The sequence below is a fragment of the Sphaerodactylus townsendi genome, linkage group LG03 (assembly GCF_021028975.2).
Source record: "Sphaerodactylus townsendi isolate TG3544 linkage group LG03, MPM_Stown_v2.3, whole genome shotgun sequence".
Classification (NCBI taxonomy): Eukaryota; Metazoa; Chordata; class Lepidosauria; order Squamata; family Sphaerodactylidae; genus Sphaerodactylus; species Sphaerodactylus townsendi.
In genome coordinates, this window is record NC_059427.1 from 126138699 (window position 1) to 126158386 (window position 19688).

General features: G+C 47.9%; 2 protein-coding genes across 18 annotated transcripts in view; one reads left to right on the forward strand and one right to left on the reverse strand.

Annotated features, from left to right (window-relative positions):
- The window catches only part of ENGASE (endo-beta-N-acetylglucosaminidase), a 38468-nt gene extending 31697 nt beyond the window's left edge, over window positions 1–6771 (forward strand). The window contains exon 14 of the mRNA XM_048491447.1: window positions 6261–6771. Within this exon, the coding sequence (XP_048347404.1) occupies window positions 6261–6299 (39 nt within the window). The 3' untranslated portion in view covers window positions 6300–6771. The remainder of the gene's footprint in view (window positions 1–6260) is intronic.
- The window catches only part of RBFOX3 (RNA binding fox-1 homolog 3), a 402764-nt gene that overhangs the window by 3833 nt on the left and 379243 nt on the right, over window positions 1–19688 (reverse strand). For 9 of the 17 annotated variants that reach the window (XM_048491452.1, XM_048491465.1, XM_048491464.1 and 6 more), the window contains 11 exons: window positions 17840–18094; window positions 16505–16645; window positions 15490–15543; window positions 13704–13796; window positions 12565–12625; window positions 12210–12263; window positions 11244–11376; window positions 10154–10183; window positions 6296–6335; window positions 5306–5367; window positions 6–141 (listed from right to left, as the gene is read on the reverse strand). In XM_048491452.1, coding sequence (XP_048347409.1) covers window positions 6–141; window positions 5306–5367; window positions 6296–6335; window positions 10154–10183; window positions 11244–11376; window positions 12210–12263; window positions 12565–12625; window positions 13704–13796; window positions 15490–15543; window positions 16505–16645; window positions 17840–18094 — 1059 coding nt within the window. The remainder of the gene's footprint in view (window positions 1–5; window positions 142–5305; window positions 5368–6295; window positions 6336–10153; window positions 10184–11243; window positions 11377–12209; window positions 12264–12564; window positions 12626–13703; window positions 13797–15489; window positions 15544–16504; window positions 16646–17839; window positions 18095–19688) is intronic. The other 8 variants (XM_048491458.1, XM_048491453.1, XM_048491450.1 and 5 more) reach the window with 7 other exon arrangements.

Consider the following 19688-nt stretch of genomic DNA (forward strand, 5'->3'; position numbering starts at 1 on the left):
CTTACCATGGTGCCAATGCTGTAGGTGGCAGCAGGGCCGATGGTGTGATGGTAAGGATCTGCGGCTGCATAAACTCTGCCGTAACTAGGAGCGAACACAGGGGGCAGCGTTAGAAACTGGGGGGTCGCAGAGTTGCCAACCCTAAATGTTCAAAAAATTATGAGTCAGGCATCGTAAGTTGAAAGAAAGCAACAAATACACACAAGAGAGATATCGAAAGGTTCTTTTCTTAACTTCTGCGGAACACATTTATAATCTGGCATTAAAATTCCTCCACGACTATCAAGATAATTTCAAACGTCAGGACACTTATACAATAATGAGATTTCAAAGCGAGGCTGAAACGGGTCCTCTTCTTCCTCAAATTTCTCGATTGGAATTTGCTTGAATGTTTCTAAAGGGTTGGGAGGTGGATAATTGCTAGTATCCGAAAGATGGTCACTGAACAGAAAGATAAGAAAGGAGACTGCGACATTTGTGCTTGAAAGAAAAAGGGGCTGAAACCTAAGCAAAATACAGAAATCCCAAGACGAGTTTGAGACCACCAAAGTAAAAACAGTGGTGAAAAGGACAACATTAAAAAAGGGTTTTGAGATCTACAATTCAGTACGATCGGGTCAAACCTGAGCCAAGCACATGGCCTTGCTGCTAATTTATTGTTTGCTTATTTAAGATATTTACAGTCCGCAGTCTCAGCTTATAAAGAAGCGGCTGAGGTAGATTACAGTCATAAGCATTATGACCATTTACAAACAGTGGACATATTGCAAATGTATAATTTGGCCTTTACGTGGAGTCACGGCATTGATCCACCAGCCACCCAGCCTCTACTCTAACCGGCAGCAGCTCCCCAAGGTCTCCAAATTACACGGTCAGCTAACTTGCGCTTCTAACCACCTGACACTACTCTTCTGCTACAAAGCGGCCTTGAGAGGGGATTGCTCACAGGGGAGCTGATGGTGCATGTTTGCAGTGAACGAATGGGTCTGGAGCCACAGAGCTGCAGTGGAGGGAGAAGGTGCGCCCCCTGCTTGCACTGGCTGCTCTTTGCTTCCAAACTGCTCCCTCCTGATGTGGCTCTGTGGCAGGAAAGGGGCATGTGGGGTTTGGTGACGTCACCCAGCTGTGCAGTTCCACCTGCAAGCAAGGTCTTTCCCCCAACTTTTTAGCGGAAACATTCCAGACACTGATGCTGGTGTGGTTTTCATGTGTTCTACCGCTTAGCTAAAACCGAGAGTTAGGTCTGGAACAACTTCTACCTGGGACCTATCGGTTAAACAAGCAAATACATTTGCTAGAAAGAACCTGAAAATGGTTTGTCCCCAGAGCCTAGGGTGGAAATATATATATGTATATATATTTCTGACCCCCCCACATACTGGATTTGATGTTTCAAACATGGAATCCCGAGCCATACAAATCTAAGGCCCTCTAGGTCACTCCTTCTATGAAAATCAGTGGAGGAAATAAAAGATTTAAATGCTTCCACAATATGAATGTTCTTAATAGATATGAAACTCCCAGAAGGGCCTCTTTAATAAGGATATATATTAACTGCTGAATGGATCACAAAAGTGTGAACTTTACTGTACAAGGTTTTATATCATCTTATTTGACACTTCTAATAAAAACACTAAGGGATCTTGACAACCCTGCCTGCAAATTAGAAAGTAAAACCTAAACGGAGTGAGGGTGACCGGCAAGGGTGACCTGCAAGCAGGAGCCGGGTTCCATACACACATCCCGATGTTCAATTAGGATCCTGGAAAGCATCGGGGTGCTCAAAGCCTGCATTTGAGATTCCATTTTCCACAAAGGAGAAAGTCTAGAGCAGGGGTCTGCAACCTGTGGCTCTCCAGATGTTCATGAACTACAATTCCCATCAGCCCCTGCCATCATGGGGGCACATATACAGCTCCAGACTGAGTCCTGGATCAGGTTCAAGGTTCTGGTACTTGCCTTTAAAACCCTAAATGGAATGAGGCCATTGTATCTGTATACCTCATCTGATATACCTTCAGAGAGTTTTACGCTCTACAGGAAACAACTCAGTAGTGGTCCCTGGCCTGAGAACTGTCCGGCTGTCCTCGTCCAGGGGCAGCCTGGTAGAACTCTGTCAAATGAGACCTGGGGCCTTGCAGGATCTAGTCCAGTTCTGCAGGGCCTGAAGGACAGAGATGTTCCACCAGGCAATGAGGCAGCGATGGTTCTAACAGGTCCTTTCCCTTCCCTTCCCTTCCCTTCTTTCCTCCCTTTCCCTCCCTTCCCTTCTCTCGGTCTCTACTCACGGAAGACCTATAAATCTCATGTTATTTGTGGTCATCTGCTGGCAAGTATTATAAACCACCCTTAGGACACATTAATATTATTTAGTAGCTATGATAGCAGACTGCCGTGTTTTAACTTAGCATTAGCAATTACAATTTAAATTCTGTGGTTTTTATCAGTATAGTATTATATTGTATGTGTTAGTGTTGGAAGCCACCCTGAGACTAACCTTTTTTGGGAAAGGATGGGGGTATAAATAAAATAAATAAAACTGACGGGCATTTTCAAATGGACCCGCAAGGGGTCCAAGGCAATCCCAGACTACATGAGCTGCTCATTTCTTGTTCCGACCGTTCCAATCAGCCTTGGCAACGGGAAGCCGTCAGAAGGTTCTGCTGCAGCATAACGGCGGCTCCCTGGGGTTTCCTTTCACTCCGCTGCGGGAATGTTTGAAAGCCTGATGACATGTGGGCAGGGCTAATGAAAGGGGTGATTCCCACCAACTCATTGCCTTCCCTGCTGACTGGGGGAGGGAGGCTTGGGGGGAAGACACAGGGAAGCCACATCTGTGCCACTGGAGGTCACCAGAGACCCTGTTCTCCCTCACCAAGGGGTGAGCCTCCATCTCTTTGATAGCTGAGGTAATAGAAACTAGTCATTTGCCATTAAATGAGAGAGAAATGGATAATTTTGAAGTGTTCATGCATCCCACGAGGCACCAGGGAGCAGACCAAATGTTTCCACTCCAGAACACAGAGAAACTGCTGCGCCTTGAGAGGGCTGAGAAACGGCACAAATCAGATGGGGCCTCCTCTCAGTCATTTGTCAGCTGTGAGTGAAGCCCTGTAACACTGTCACTCTGCACTGGACAGCTGTGGATAGCTTCCTGGTAGACATCGTGCTCCTTCCCAGTACGAGTGGTGGGGCCACCTGGGATTTTCTCCTTCGCACTGGATCAAATGCAAGCTTTCTTTAATCCGTCTCAGAGGAGCAGTGGGGAATGTTTGGGGGGGTGGAGCATCTGTCTGGATGCTCCATTTGCAGCCAATCCTCCCTTCTCCGCTTTAGTAGGCTTCCCCCATTCCAGCTGAGTTTGATGCTGCTTCGCACTTTGACTCATCTGGAATTGGGGGATGGGGGTTGCTGGGTTGGGAGGGGGCTCGTGCAATTGTTGCCATGTTGGTTCTTCCGCTACTGCTGGGGGTGGGAGGTATTGCCAGAACTAGTTGGGAAATCCCTGGAGATTTTGGGGTGGATCCCTGGGAGGACAGGGGCCTCAGTGGGATAGAATGCCATCCTCCAAACCACCCATTTTCTCCAGGGGAATTGATCTCTATTGTCTTGCGATGAGGTGTAATTCCGGGGGATCCGTAGGTCCCACCTGGAGGCTGGCATCCCTCATGCCACTTGCTGCTGCTTCCACAGCTAGGGACATCTTTTCCCATCCTGGTGTGGAAGCAGCCCTGGTTGGATGGAATAAGTGATACAATTTTAGCTTGGTATTCCAGGGTTGGAAATTCTTCATATTTTCACTGATAAGTCATGATCAGTCAAAACACAACAAACTAACCAACAGAACCCCCTGTCCAAACAGACTGCAGTAAAATCACTACTGCGCTCCTTTAAAACTGGGACTGCAGCTGATGGTTCCCTTTCCCTACTGTGGAAGGAAGGCAAAAAGAAGATGTTCAGTGATGCACTCGCAGTTCTGCCTTGGCCTCATAATGGAGGCACTAATCCCTTTCAGAAGTTCTACCTGAGAAGAATGAGTGTTCGCTGGGTACAGGGAGTGGAAACGCATGCTTAGAGGCTGTGGCCATATGCATGAACAGCCTCTTGGCATCGTCAGGAGTCCTGCCTTTTGAGGGTTTTTGTTTGAATGGGAGGGGTGGGGGCAGTAGTGGGAGTCAGCAGGTTCACACCACTTCGGCAGAACCGGTTGTTAAAATGGTGCTTGTAAACAACCAGTTGTTAAATTATTTGAATCCCACCTCTTGAACCGGTTGTTGAATTATTTAAATCCCACCACTGGGTGGGGGTACTTATAAAATCGATACATGTGTTCCAAATAATGCAAGTAGGCTGATGTGCAGCCCCCCCCCCCAAATGTCTGCTAATTCTCCCTAGTCACAACATCTGAAATAGGCTCTTGGCGGCCTATGAGAGGGAATATCAACTCTGGCTCTGAGGAAAAAAACAAAACACTTGCTAGCTCCTAAATTTAGCACTTTGGAGAGTTTTGTGAGGTTTTTACATCAGTGCCTTTAGGGAAAATTAGAGTGACTGACAATTTGGTAACAAAATGCAGGACAGATTAAATGGGAAAGAACTAGTTTTGGTATGCAAGAAGCGAAGATTAAATAGATTTCTGGCTGCACTTGGAAACTAGTGAGAGAAGGGGTGGGATTGAAGCAGATCCTTTGTCAATATTGGATCATATGAATGAAGAGAATGAAATTATAAGAGGATTTTGAGGGGGGGGAGCTGAATTTCAAAGGCTCTTAGACCAACATTCCAAAAGGAGAATGAAGCTTTAACTTAAGACATTATTCAACAGCTTAATCCTTAAGCTGTAAATGCTCAGGGTATTTTATAAATAATAATAAATATTTATATAGCATTTTTCTAAGTGTTCAAATGACTTCATAAGGTAGGCCACTGTTGTTATCCCCATTTTATAGATGAGGAGGAGAGGGTAACAGACCACTTAAAACCTCTTTCTCCCCACATCTGAACTCTACCCATTCACTGACTGCTGCGACTACTACTTTTACATGACTACCTATGGCTTAGAGGCATTTTAAAAAGTGCATTTTAAAAAGTTTCATTTTTTAAAAAATGAAAAAGTTACTTGCTAGGGACAAGGGTGGTTCCTCTTCCCCACGCCCTAGAGAGAATCCCTTAATATGGTAGCTCTATTCTTAAGCCCTGTCTCCTGGAGGCTGGCTGATAACATTTGAAGGGGACCAGGACATGAATTGCAAGATCAGTTCTCTGTCAGGTGAAAAGGATATTCTTGACACACAAGGCTGCTTACCTGTCGCTGTAAGCTGCCGCCGCCGCTGCAGGCTGGGCATATCTGTAGGCTGCGTAACCCCCCTGAAGCAAACAAGAGAAATAAGCCATTAAAGGAGAGAAGCCTGCCTACTTTGGCCAGCTGGGAAGGGGGTGCCTTGGCCAAAAGGCCAGTTCCTAGCAAAAGACCATGGGCACACCAGCAGGCGCAAGGCCATCCAGGAGGGAGTCATGTATCCACCCCCAAGACTAGTCAACACCAGTCTCATTAGCATTCCCTGGGGGTCTCGCTAACATTAACCTGCAGAAATTAAACATGCTGAAGAGAGAATGTCACCTCCCTGGCGGGTGGCAGTGTTAACGAGATGTCGCCTCTGATAAATCCGTCACAGCCTGCCTGAAATATTGCCCAGAGCACTTTAAATATGGAGTGGAAACGCTGCTGTAATACAGCCTGGTGACAGGGGGCCAGAAAATAAATCCCCCTCTGGGTGAGCAGATGTGAAAAGGAACTGGCTACTAGCATATCACACCTGCACATCCCCAATCCCTACCCCTTGTTCATCGTGTGGCCCTGCATCCAAGGTGCTTCTTTGGGCTGGTCCCCTCCTAGCACCTGCACGGGGAAACTGGTTTTAGCATTTCTACAATTATGTTTCTGAAGCTTTTTCCATTATGGGTTGCAACTCAGGAGGGACAAAAACAAAAGAAAGATACAGCCGTGGGAGAGGGGAAAGTGCTGACCTGCCACCTTTATCTCCCCAGATTTGGGGGTTGTCCATTGTCCCTACCAGTTCAGAACCCAAAGAGCAGGTGCAATTTGTCAGACACAATATATCCTCTGCAAAGCAGCATGCAGATTTATTAGCAGTGGACACCGTTTGTGGGAACAAAAGCAGCGGCATACGTGAAAACCAGCTGCTTCGTTACTACAGCCCTGACTTGAAACTAAAATGCTGTGTTTGCTTCACAAACAGGGATTCACAAAAGGAATCAGAAGAGCTGGACTTACGTAAATTTCAGCACCGTAGAATCCATCCTGGTAAACCACTCTGCAAAGAAAATGAGGGGGAAAAGACAACCGTGACTTCTAGCTGTGTGTGTGTGAAGAAGGACTCTGTCCATTCCATGCGTCTGCAAACTTATTTCAAAGGACAGCTCCAGAGCTGGCACCAAATCAACCTTCGTGAGTTGGCTTAGTTGCTGTTAATTGCCTTTCTCTGCCTAGAGTAGACGGTGGGAGTTATGCAAGTCATCAGGCTGATGGGGTGATCTGCCTGACAGGTGAGTGGGATGACCAAGGAAGAGAAGTCATTCTCAGGCACACTCCACATATTAGTGCAGTAACATAAACACTGTGACAATTTTGAGCTCATTTAAATCTTTTTTTAATACAGATGTTTCTCAGCTGCATGCCTTTAGGGCAGTGATGGCAAAACTTTTCGAGACCAAGTGCCTAAATTGCAACCCAAAACCCACTTATTTATCGCCAAGTGCCGATACGGCAATTTAACCTGAATACTGAGGATTTCGTTTAGAAAAAAACAGTTGGCTCCGAGGCTCGCATTACTCGGGAGTAAGCTTGGTGAAGCAACCATGCAACACTTTGAATGGGTGAATCACGTCCCTAGGAGGGTTTACTCAGAAGCAAGCCCCATTGCCAGCAACCAAGCTTACTCCCAGGTAAAGGATTGTGCCAAGGCCAGCCTAGATGTGTGTGTGTATGTGTGTGTGTGTGTGGGGGGTGATTTTCCGACCCCCACATGACGAACTCTGTGCATGCGTGCCCACAGAAAGGGCTCTGAGTGCCACCTCTGGCACCCGTGCCATAGGTTCGCCACCACTGCTGTAGGGTATTGAAAGCAAGGGGAGGAACCTGGGCCATCTCAGACTACCTGTTCTCTCCTGCATGGCTCCTATTTAGGTTTTCCTCCCCATTGGCTCCCAGATGCTCCACACCTGTCCTGCTGCTCTGGCTGCCAGAGTAATGCAGTTTCTTGCTATCCTCACTTCTACTCTGCGTAAAATGTAAAATAACCAGTTTTAGAACAGAGCATGCAAATTGAGTATTTTCTGCAGAGAACATCTGCATACATTTAATTGGCTTGCATAATTTATGTTGGACATGGAGTTTGAGATTGGGGCGGGAGGGGAAACATGATGACACAGGACGGTTTCCCAGCTGTGAGTTGATCACAATATGAGAAATGCCACACAAGTGCTTTTGTGCTGCAAGTACATGGATCTAGCAGCCACTCCCACTGCACTATTCCAGCTGCATAAAACAAAAAAAAACCCCTCACCCTTTCACTGCATAGCACAGTAAACTCTAATTTCCCTATACAGAGATTACGCCAAGGCAGAATTAACTAGTTTTATTTCTTCAACTGCAAAGTGCCAAACTGTTTCACAAACAGGAATAAGACTCCTGAGCATAAAGGTAAAAATCTGAGATAAAAGATGGAGAGATGTCTTCTGGGTTTTCTTGGTTATTGATTGAATTATAATTTTGCTGTGGAGTTTGGTACCAAGTCAGTGCTAGAGAGTTTCATTTCATTTCACATTTATGCCGAGACAGTGTGGTAAAGAATGCTAGTCACGTAATCAGGTATGCTTAATACAGACATTTTAGAATGTGGAATGCCTAGATCCTCACACCACCGAATTACGCATGGCATCAGGACTTGTTGGAGGTCTAATGTGTTCACACCGAGAACTGTTCAACATGGCTTCTTATGAGCTCCAGAGTCACCTCCCAGAGGGAAATGAGGATATTGCCCTTTAGGCTGTACCTCTGGCTAAAAGGCAGGTGTTGACTGGGGAGTAAAAAACCCTGGGAAAAAGTTTCACAATTTTTGTATTATCTATTAAGACCAACACAGGACTGCCCAGATGTCTTGAAACACAATCTGAAGTGTATCCACTCAGAAGCAAGTCCTACTTATGGGGCTTATTCTCTGGTGAGTGTGTGTAAAACTGCAGCACCAGAGATATTCAAAAGCTCTGCCATTCTACAAGTTCTAGCACAGGGAGAAGAGTGCTAAATTTTACAATGTCTGTCTTGTTTCCCCTCTCTTCATTAATCGACTTTTCATAAAACTGAAATGTCTGAGACTCCTGAGCCCTCCTAGGTGGCCATTTGGGTTTCCTTTCTGAGCTTTTTCTAGCTCTACAAACCCAGTTTGAAATGTGGCAACAAAACCTGCACACAGTATTCCAAATGTAGCCAAACCATATCTAGTTGATGGAGCGTTAAGTGAAGAATCCTATGACTCTTGAGATTATTCTGTTGACAACGGCAAGATGGAGAGGAAAAAGGATGCTGGACAGGAAAAGAACTTTTCATTTGAAATATTCACCTCTTGTCTTTGACAATTTCCTAATGAACTCAGACAGCATTAAACAAGAGGCTTCTGCTGACAAGATCTAAAGTCACCTGTAGAAGTTGCCTTTAGAGACAAGGCTAGTAGCAAAGCAGAGATATTCCTCCTCACCCCGCTTCTGAGCCAACCTGTTTCTGAATTTAAACATGCTTTTCCTCTTCTTTTGCCGAAATAGGAATAAGTGCCTGGGAGTAAGTGCCACTGAATAAAATGGAACTTGCCACCAAGTAGACTGGATTATGATTACTCTCGTAGAGAGAATCTTAGGAAATTCACTCAGAAACATACAACCCAACCCTATTGGGGGAGAGGGTGAATGGGTGAATGGAGGCAGTGCAGAGCCGTGCCAGTGTGTTTACCCCCTCTGCTGGCATAAGGGGAACCCCCACTGGTGGAGAGGGCAAATGTGCTAGTGACCGGGTGCCCTTCAGCTCTGCAGCGGCAAAACTCAGAAGTGGGTGCTGCTGCAGAGGAATGCCGGCAACCGATTGGATGCCGGTGTGAGGGGTGGAGGGGCTGGCTGGGCATTCCCAGGAACACTGCGGCCAGGACTTCAGACTTAAGCCACCTTTCCATGTGGCGTCGCTCTATTAAACACTATGGAGAGTTTCCAGGCAGCTGTTTTGTTTTCCTTTTAGCTGCCTCCCCATGCCACCTGGAAGCCCTCTGGAGGCAGCACAGGGCAAGGCAGCAGCACCATCCCCGGTCGCCTTGGGCTTGGATTGTTAGTTCCATTTGATAGGTCTTACACTCAGGAAAGTGTTCCTAGGATGGTACTCTGAAGGCTTTTCCACACACAGCACTTACATTTGAAAAGTGTTTTTGATGCTATCATTTATCTCCATGTTTGTCTGCACTCCCCTCCTTCTGGCTGCTATAATTTTCCCCCACTTTTTCCATGCGGGCGCTGCAGTGATGCTACATAGCTTCATGAAATAAACTGGGGGGGGGGGAGAGGAAACACACAGAAGTGGGGGAAATTAAGATGAGAGGGGGAAAGGAGTGAGGTTGGGAACCAGCAAAACAGTGGAGTAAGTGCCAAAGGGGAGGTTTGGCGACCACACAGGGGGCATGGAAAATGGGTCGCCCTTTTAGTGGAAAAGAAATAATGTTTCAGTATGACCGCACTGTGAGGGACGATGATTCATGTTTCAGCAAGAAGCATTGCTGTAAAAACGTTTTCAAAAACAATGGAGAAAAAGGTAACTGGAAATGTTTCCACAACTAAACAAAGGAAAAACAGTGCAGAACTCCACAGAGGAACTGTGTCATATTTGGGCTGGGAATGAAGTAAATGGCTTGTGTGGACACCATGCTAAAGTACTAAAACCTAAATAAACTTACTAGGAACCAAACCGCACTGAACTCAGATTTACTTATAAGTGAATAGGTCAATCATAGTGCAGTGCCTACGAATGTGGTGCTATTACTGAGGTGCAGTGTAATAACAGACTTAGGGAGCAATCCACTCAATTACTCCTACTCACTTCAATGGGGCTTGCTCCGAGAAAAGTGTCCTTAGGGTTGCAGCATTAATGAAATTATATAAAGATTTTTTGGGGGGGGGGGGTAAAACCCAGAGATACGAATATCAAAGACTTAATTTAGAATGGGAAAAGGTTCATTCCAATGTCTTTGTTCAAATTCTTCACTGATGCTAATTTCTAGAACTGTCACTGAATCGTAACAATTTAATGGGAAGGATGGAAAACCTCTCTCTCTCTCTCTCTCTCTCTCTCTCTCACACACACACACACACACACACACACACACAAATAAAAACATTTCCTGACATCTCTGAGAAGCAAGGCTTCCATCAAGAACTTTTGCCTCCATTAGGAGCGAAGGAATGACTTGCAGTGACACCCCAATCCCACGGCCTCTGCCCGACTGCAGGGGGCTGGCAAGTCAAAAGAGAGGTAAGGCAGGGCTAGAGGTCCCAACATGAGGAAGCCTGATGATAAACAGTCTGGAAGGAGCAAGCTCGAGGCTGCCAGCCCCCCCACCCCCCCATGTGGAGGGTGGAGATGTGGTTGGGAAGGATCCGAACATTTGTGAACAGAGGGACTGGACCCAACAGCTGAGCAGTGGCTGGCTGCAAGGACAAGAGGAAGGGAGAAGGCAGCATGGGATGAAAGGGGCAGGGGGGCAGGGCAGAAGCACAGGGAGGTAGAGGAGGGCGATGAAGAGGAAAGCAGGGAGGACAGGAGGAGGATTTACTGAGGCTTGCACCTAGAAGCTCTGGCTGCCTGTCTGAGATGAGCTATGCAGTTTGCTCTTTTGCCTGTCTGAGGCGCAAGGCTTTGGATCTTGCCCTTCCAGGCAGTCCTCTTCATTTCTATCAAGCATGCTGGTGTGGCAGGAAGAGCAGGAGGGTATGAGTGCTGGATGGCAAATCCTGGAAGCAGTGGGGGCATTTGTGAGAGGGGCAGGCTTCCTCCACCAAAGGCCCTCCAGGGCAGTGGCCAATCACTCAAGTTCCCAGTGAGTGTGATGGCCAATCTGCTCTTGCTAAAGTGGTTCAACCCCCCCACCTCCCCCCGCAACTGAAAGGCCCAGGTGTTGTCAAATACTCACGCTCCATAAGTGGGGATGGGAGGTGGTGGAGGAGCTGCCCGAAATGTGTTGTACACTGTGCGGCCCCTTCCCCGCAAGTGTGCCCCTCGGTATGCTACTGCTGTTCCTGTGGCTGGGTATGGGAAACCTGTCACTGTCGAAGAGAAAGAAATTTCTATGAGCGTTGCCTGGGAATAACCCTTAACACATTTAAGCATTTAATGCCCATGCCTGTGTGGTAGGCAGATCCCCCCCTTCCCCTAAACTCTGGGTGAGGTTTTTAGATCTATTCCAAGGTGCTAGGAAACTAATACACACATCTCAATCTTCTCTTCCATCTCTCTGTTACGTTCCGATCTGAGATAATCCTTCCACTCCTAATCTCTTTGCCCTTGTCACTCCCTTCTATGGCCTCACAACAAGAGGCATGCAGAATAACCAAAGCATTATTATGCCTCAGTTATGCTTTATGGAAGTCCTAATTCTATCCATCAATGTCCCTCTTCCTTTTTTTCCCTGGTTTTTACGAGCAGCAGTGGACAACTGCATATTAGAAACAAGAAATAATTATGACCTGTTACGAAACACAGTGGTCTTTACAAGATCCCTAAGGGGCAACTCTTGCCCTCGGACTTGGCCTGATTCAGATATTGGGCTGTAATCCCGAGGAGAGGGGAGGGGGAGGGGTGGCATGCCATCCCTCCCTTGCATGCCACCCTCTCTCCCCTTCCCGCCCTTGCATGCCACCCCTCCCCTCCCTCCACTAGGGTGGGTGTGCCATGTCCAGATGCCAGGCCCCCTCCCCTTCCCTCACTCGCATGCCACTCCCACTCCCACTCCCTCCCCTTCCCTTGCATGCCTCCCCTCCCTCCCTTCCCCCTCCCTCTGCTAGCGTGGGTGGGGCAGGTCCAGATGCTGAACCCCCTTCCCTCCCCTCCCTTGCATACCACCCCTCCCCTCCCTCTCTCCCCCTGATTCAGACATTACCTGCATAGAACTCAGGGCCATAGACAGTGCCCACTACAGGGTTCAGCTTCCAACCTATATAGAGAAAAACAAACAAACAAGGAGCCATGAGAATACACTTTAAGTCCTATCTGCCCGCTACTTCTGTCCCTTCTTCCTTTATGCCTGAGTCTTGCCACTTCTGTTCCCTGAAATGTGTCACAAAACCAGGCTTCCCCACATCACATGTTTTGCACCTCTTGTAGCCCCTCCAACTTCCAGTAAACAGCCCCACTCCAAAGCTGAAGGTAATAAAAGGGCCTGCAAGGTAATAAAAGGGCCTGCAAGCTTGGCAGACATCACCCCCTCTCCAGTTCTGCGCTCCCCTTCCCATTACCATTTGTGTAGGGATTGGCCGCCTTCTTGTTTGTCATTACCCGTGCTGTGGCATTGTTGACCTGTGGAGATAAAGAGCAGAGAAAGTGTGTGATTGACAGGACTTGGACCAAACTTCACCCTGATATAAAGCATGATATCCAAAACAGGTATACAAGGAAAGTTTCAGGATTCACAAACATCATTTGGGACCCTGGTTCAAATCCGTCCTCATAGGAGATGCTCTGCCCGCAGTGCCAGATCCAACTGAAAATTCTTGATTTCTTCCTCTTGGGATCTCTTTCAAAATGCCCTTTGCTCTCCAACTTGCAGCCCCTTGTGGAGCACGGACGTAAGGTGCAAAAGAGTGCAAAAATCCTGGAAGGTTTGCCACATTCCTGAAACTTCCCCTTACACAATTCCAATGTCACATTCACAACTAAACATGCAGGGCCCTGCCCAGGCTGCATGCACAGAGGAACGATCACTTGCTGGACACCATGCCACACAAGAAAGTACATAAGAAACCAAGCCCAGAGCAAAATGGCAGGAGATTGAGTGAAACGCTGTCTGGATAAACACTGCACTACTTCCTCTCCACACAGCTCTGGTTTACCAGAACTAAGCGGCTCTGGCAGGAGCCACTCACGCAACAGGCATGATCCTTACGCGGCAGCTCATGCCCCAGTGGAAGCAAAAAGGGCCATGCCAGCTGCCTTAGGACAAAACCAAGCCATTTCTCATTAGCACTGTTTAATTCAATACTTAATATTTTATATATATGTATCAAGAAAACAGGAAATAATGGCAGCCAAATGACAAACCTCCCCTAGGCCTAGGCACCTCAAGCCCATGCCAGCTGCAGCTGGTTTCGTAATCTGGAAAATGCCAGGGACTCTTGGTCTTGCTTCCTTCAGGTTGGCCAAAACATCTGGCCATACCCCAGTGGAAAAGATGCTGACTTCCTTTCCTTTCCTTCCATTCCACCCCCCTCCTCCTCTCACCCTCTGGGCATCAACAGCACAAGGCATGCAACATCCATCCGCCCGACTGCTTGTCCTGTGAGGCTCAAGAGGAAGAACGGTCAACAGGGATGGGGTGGGGGAGAGCACACAGGGCTCCTCGTGCCCGACGCAGAGCAGGCAGTGCACTTGGCCGCACCTCAATTTTGCGTCCTTCTACGATGGTGCCGTTCAGCTTCTCCCGTGCCCGATCGGCATCTGCACTAGTTTCAAAAGTTACAAACCCAAAACCCTGTGAGTGGGGGACAGAAAAGGAAACAGAGAGAGAGAGAGAGATGGGAAGGGAAAGAGGCAAGAGGAAGAGAAAAGGATGGTGAGAGAGAGAGAGAGAAAGAGAGAGAGAGAGAGAGAGAGAAGGGGGGTGGGAGGGACAGGACAGAGAGAAGGGGTGAGTAAGGAGCAGCAGAGACAGAGACTCCCGGGGCCCGGGAGAAGAGGCAGGATGTGGACTTCCCAAATCACCCCAAGGACTGGGGGGAAGGGGCAATGGAAGGAGAAGGGGGTAGGGTAAGGTTGGAGAGGAGTGAGACAGACACTGCCTTCCTGAGGGATGATAGCTGCACATCAACATATGGCAGAGAGAGTTTACTAGGTCTGAAGGAAATGGGTCCCCAGGGGGCAACGGATGGATGTCAGTCATGAGCTGTGGTTCTGGTATTTGCAATGGAATCTGCGCAGCCCTGGAGTCATGTTTTTTCCTGGAAAATGAAAGGCGGTCGTAGGAAGATTTTTTAACGGGACTGAGAACCAGTACTGAAACTGACCAGGGCTTGGGAAACAGGCCCATGATGTCATGCAGCAGGGTTGGAGATCCCCTTTTTTATCTGTCTGTAACATACTGGCATATTTGATAGTCACATGTGACACAGGCCCTGACTAGTCACACACCTGCTGCCAGTTCCTTTCCCACCCCTTGGATTACAAAAGAGGTGTTTCTGCAGCTGGGTGCTTTTCCAGGCTGCTGCTCTCGCAAGTGTTGGCTGGGGGTGTGGGAGTGGGTGGGCTTTGTTTTCCAGCAAGAAAACCTGTGCTATGGTGACAGGGGGCGGGGAGAGAGGCAGATGAGAAAGCGGAGAAAGAAAACTCCCTGCGAGTGGCCATTTGCCCGAGACAGAAACAGACCAGTCTCTCCCCATCTTGGGCGACCAGCGGCACGAGGCCTTGATCCTGAGAGGCGGCAGTGACAAAGTGACCAGCTGGTGGCTGCAGCATAGATGTGCGTTCAGCTTGCTGATCTATTGCAACCGCTTCTAATGAAAGAGAGAGCCCATTCACAGCACTGCGAGACTCTGTGTAATAGATATCTGTCTTTTCCTTAGAGTTCTTTACCAGTTGAAAGGAATTTGAAAACCTGTCACATTCTGAGCACCTCGTTCCTTCAGGGAAATAAAGTTCAGACCACGTCAAAAATGTTTTGGTGTTTGTTTCTTTAAAAGGCAACTGTATTGCCGTGCTCATATTTTCTGCCTTCAACCTTTGGTGCCAAGTTGCCGCGTATAAAATACAGCATTTCTTCTATGAGAATGATTGCTCGTTACACCACAATTGAGTGTTCTTCTCCTGCTTTAAATTGCTGTTTTTATATAAGCTGGTGGCTACTAGTTTATCATCTTAGAAAGTTATGCCGTTATGAATTCAGAAAGGGGAAAATACAAAAAACCTGTGCAATAAGTACTATAAATTCTGCACATCAGCATTAGGGTGGAAAGTTCACATCAGAATGCGATTAATACCGTGGCTGCAGAGTTGTGCAGGTGGGGAGGGGTAGCTTAAATGAGTGAGGCACCGAGAGGGGGTGGTAAAGAGAACGGGAAGGATAGGAGTGAGTGGGCAGAATGAAATACTGAAAGGGCAGGTTGGCCCACTGGGAAGATGCACCCATGTTGAGACTAGGCCCCAACCAGACACCAACACGTTGAACCCACCTTCGAGCCACGTTCATTGAAAATGATCTCAACATCCAGGATCTTTCCAAATTGCTGAAAAGAAGGGCAAACAGATTATGAAAATGGGACCCAGGCAAACATTTTCTTGCCACCCTATCTTGGCAATGTAAACCCTTCTGCTTTGTTTTATTCCCTCTCCCTGGGCACTGAACTCAGACCACTGCCAGAATCAGAGGCCGTTCTCAGAAGAAGAAGAGTTGGATTTATATCCCCTTTCTCTCCTGTAAGGAGACTCAAAGGGGCTGACAATCTCCTTTCCTTTCCCCCCTCAAAACAAACACCCTGTGAGGTAGGTGGGGCTGAGAGAGCTCCAAAGAACTGTGACTAGCCCAAGGTCACCCAGCTGGCATGTGTTGGAGTGCACAAGCTAATCTGGTTCACCAGATAAGCCTCCACAGCTCAAGCGGCAGAGCGTGGAATCAAACCCGGTTCTCCAGATTAGAGCACCCGCTCTTAACCACTACACCACCCTGTCTACACAGAAGCGCAAGGATCTGTCACCACGTTCAGACATCATGCTTCTCATTATATTGTATTCCCATTGGCCAAGGGGTCCCACTGCCGTCCCTTGGGAGCACAGCAGCAACTGGATGGCTACTCCATCATTTCAGCAGCATCTGTGCATTTTCTGTTCTGAAACACAGAGCTGCTCCATTTAAAACATGCTGGGCTGATAAGGCCAGTCAATCTGCTGGGGCTCAGGGTCATGAGAAATGGAGGGCGCTCCTGCCATGGTGAGGCTTAATCAGGGAGTTCTTGAAGGGAAGGAAGAGAGTGAGAATGCTGAATTCCACTCATGGCTCTGCAAGGCTGACCCAGAGGCCATTACTGTCCATAAAGAAGCTAAGCAGAAGCTGTTCAGTCAGGACTCATGGACTCTGGGTCAAGCTTGGGAAGGGCATTTTGTCTTCACAGCTTTGCTTTTACCGCTTCCAGGGACTCTGAACTTCCTGGGGACACGCAAGCGTGAGTGTGGTATGTGGAAATTACTTACCCCAAACATTTGCCGCAGGTCAGGGTCCCGAAAACGAAAAGGGATGTTGGAAACATGTAGCCGTTTGGGCTGCTGCTTATCGGAGCCACTCTCCGGCGGGTGTAGCGTCTGGCTGTCTGTCTGTGCCACTTCATCTGTCTGCTGAGGGGACATATTTCCACCGTCACTTCAGCACTGATCCAAACATCTGGGTATGGGCATGTTTCTGGCCACACCTTGTAATGGGCACAGCTGTTGGTGAGTGGGTTTTGCTTGTCACAAATGGGTTTAGGTGGGGATATCAGCCCTCCAGATGTTTGACTGCAGCCATTTGTGGACCTGCTTGAATGTGAAGTCATGTGGCTCCAACATTTTAATGGCATATAGAACTGGGGACATAGAGAGGTTGCCAGAACGTGTGTGGAGAGCTTGGAAGTCCCTCAGTCAAATCTTTTCTTGTTCACTAGGCCATCTTTGGGAAGCCACTACCCCTTTACTTGCAACCCCACCCCCACTCCAATCGAATAACACGAGCCTATGTTATAATACTGTTGTATGGTTCATTTGTGAGGCTATACAAGTGCTAAGCATTGAGCATGCGAGGTAGTGGGATAAGGACGGGGGGCAGAGCAGATGCATCGGGGAATGGGGAGAAAAAGTTCCCTGGCCCTGAGTTCCCACGGAGGCCTGCTTGTCTGCTTGCCTGCCTTCCTGCAGGCCACACGGGGAGCCAGAGCCTGCTTTCCTAGCTGTGCGGTGGCAAACAGCCAGCCTGGCACTCAGGGACCAAGGAGCGGCTGGGAACTGCTCACTCAGCGCTTCCTTGCCGAGCTGCATTACAACCACATCATTGGCACAATGGGATTGGCAAACTGCCAAGCAGGTAGATTACAAGTGATTAGGGACAAGAGGGGAGCCAGGAAACTTAAGCGCTGAGCCACAAATGCCCCTGGGGGCAGCGGGGGGCTACAACTGCCTTCACGGATCTGCCTTGTGCTGCACAAGCCCTCTGCTGTTTCAGCCCTGCCCCATCTTGATGCTGATCCATAAAGCCCTACGTGCCTTTTGGGTCTCAGTTGTAACGTTGACATAAAGATGGCGTGTGTGACCTGCTGCTTCAAACCACCCACTTCCCAAGCAGGGCTGTCTGATGGGCCTCACCTCTCCCCCATTTCCATCTAATTGGGCTTTGTATCCGAGCCATCCCTTGCTTCTGTTTTTCACTGTCGCAGGGAGAACTCCTCCCTTTCCCCCCATTCAATTGGCTTTCCACAACTGCCCAGCATACCCCAGCCAACCATTCTCCTTGTCAAACCCGATTCCCTTCTGAGGCCGTCTTTGCAGAGAATCTCTTACCGGTACTGTTTGTGTGCCTGCTATGGACTGCGTGCTGGCGTCAGTGCCCGGCTGTTCGGTGTGGCTCTGTGCTGGCGTATAGAGAGTCAAGGCATGCTCAGGTACTGTGCTCTGCCCTGAGTAATCCTGTGCTGGGTGTGGGTGTGGCGGAGGAGCGTACTCTGCAGGGATGCCATTCTGTGGGGGCGGTGGATATGTGGCTGGAGGGTAGGGCTGGGCCATTGCGTCAGGCGGAGCCGTGGCGTCCTGGTTGCCCTGAGGACACATAAGGAGACAAACACCCTTACTCGCTACCTAAAACTTAATGTGAACTCATAAACTTGATCATGGCACATCATCAATTCCCCCTTCTCTTCGGAAGCAGCTGATATAGATCTGTCTGAGGACTTCTGTCAGAGTAATTTTAGCTACAAGCTGTAATCAAAGTATGCTCTGGATGCCACAGTCAGTGTTGGGTTGTGATAAAAAACCAAAAGCATAGTAGTAGTCCACATTCTGCATCACAGAGGCCAGGAAAAAAACAACCCTGAAGCAAACGGAGAACAGTATCCTGATTTTCTCAGAACTTGAAATCTTTTGGCAAGCACAGGAAGGCTTAAAGAGGCCTGAAAGGAAGAAAGTGGGCTGCTGGGGGGGGGGGCGGGGGCGGGGGCGGGCAAGAACAGAGAAGATGTCGGGAAAGACAGGAAACTCTGCTCAGCTCCTGAGATTGTCCCAGGCACCATCCACACATTGTAAAGTTGTCTTTTTAAAAACTGGGTTTACTAATGGATACTGCTTTTTAAAATGGAAGGCAGATATTTTCAGGATGCCAGATTCCGTACCGGACACCAGCTTTTATGGCTGAGTTAAAAACTCAAGGAATATTATACAACCTTGTGAGATAAGTGGGGTTGAGAGAGTTCCGAGAGAACTGTGACTAGCCCATGGTCACCCAGCAGGCTTCATGTAGAGGAGTGGGGAAGCAAAGCTGGTTCTCCAGATCAGAGCCCACAATGCTCTTAACCACTATACCCCAGTGGCTCTAAGAAGCAGGAAAGACCTGCAGAACAATTCCAGTTTTTAAAATGTTAATCATAGTACAGCCGTCTTCTGCAGTGTCAGTCCTGCTAGAATAAAAGCAATAAAGTCCTAAACGGAGACAACCTTCACTCTGAAATGACTATGGAAACCCAGCACCATTTGATCCTGTTGCTATTCAGTTCAACGTCTCCCTGGCGCATTCCACCCATTTCCTCACTCCAGACTTCCAGCTGGGATCAAACCGACAAGCCAGATTATCCTGAAATGATAAGCAAAATGCTGTTGATTCATTCAAGAGCTCTGGATTTCTGTTGTCGCTTTGTCAGTGCCTGAAATGGATCTTTCTTCCCGCACAATGTGAGGCCGTTTTCAAAGAGAGGCTGAGAATGTGCACAGGCAACATGGGGTGTACCTGTTGATACCTGCTTGCCAGATGCATAGTGGCAGGGATGACTCCTGTTGAAAAAAGAAGTACTACTTTCAAAAGCACAAGCAACTTTCTAAAAATATTTCTTCCTGTCCTAGAGCATTTGCCATCTCCCCTGTCAGTATTAGCTATGCTAGCATGTAGCTTTTATGTCTTTCTATGCCTGAATTTATGTTCTGTTTTGTTTCCCCTGACTAAAACATTCATTTGTTTAAGATTATTAGTTTTCTTTAGGTTATTCTAAAACCTCTTGCCAATTTTAATTCCATATGGCACTATGTTTCTTGAATAAAATAATTCTGAGGAAACTGAATGGTGGAGCCTTGAAAGAAATAAGGAATGGGTGGACAGACTTCCTGAAGACAAAGAGTAGTTGGATTTATATCCCCCCTTTCTCTC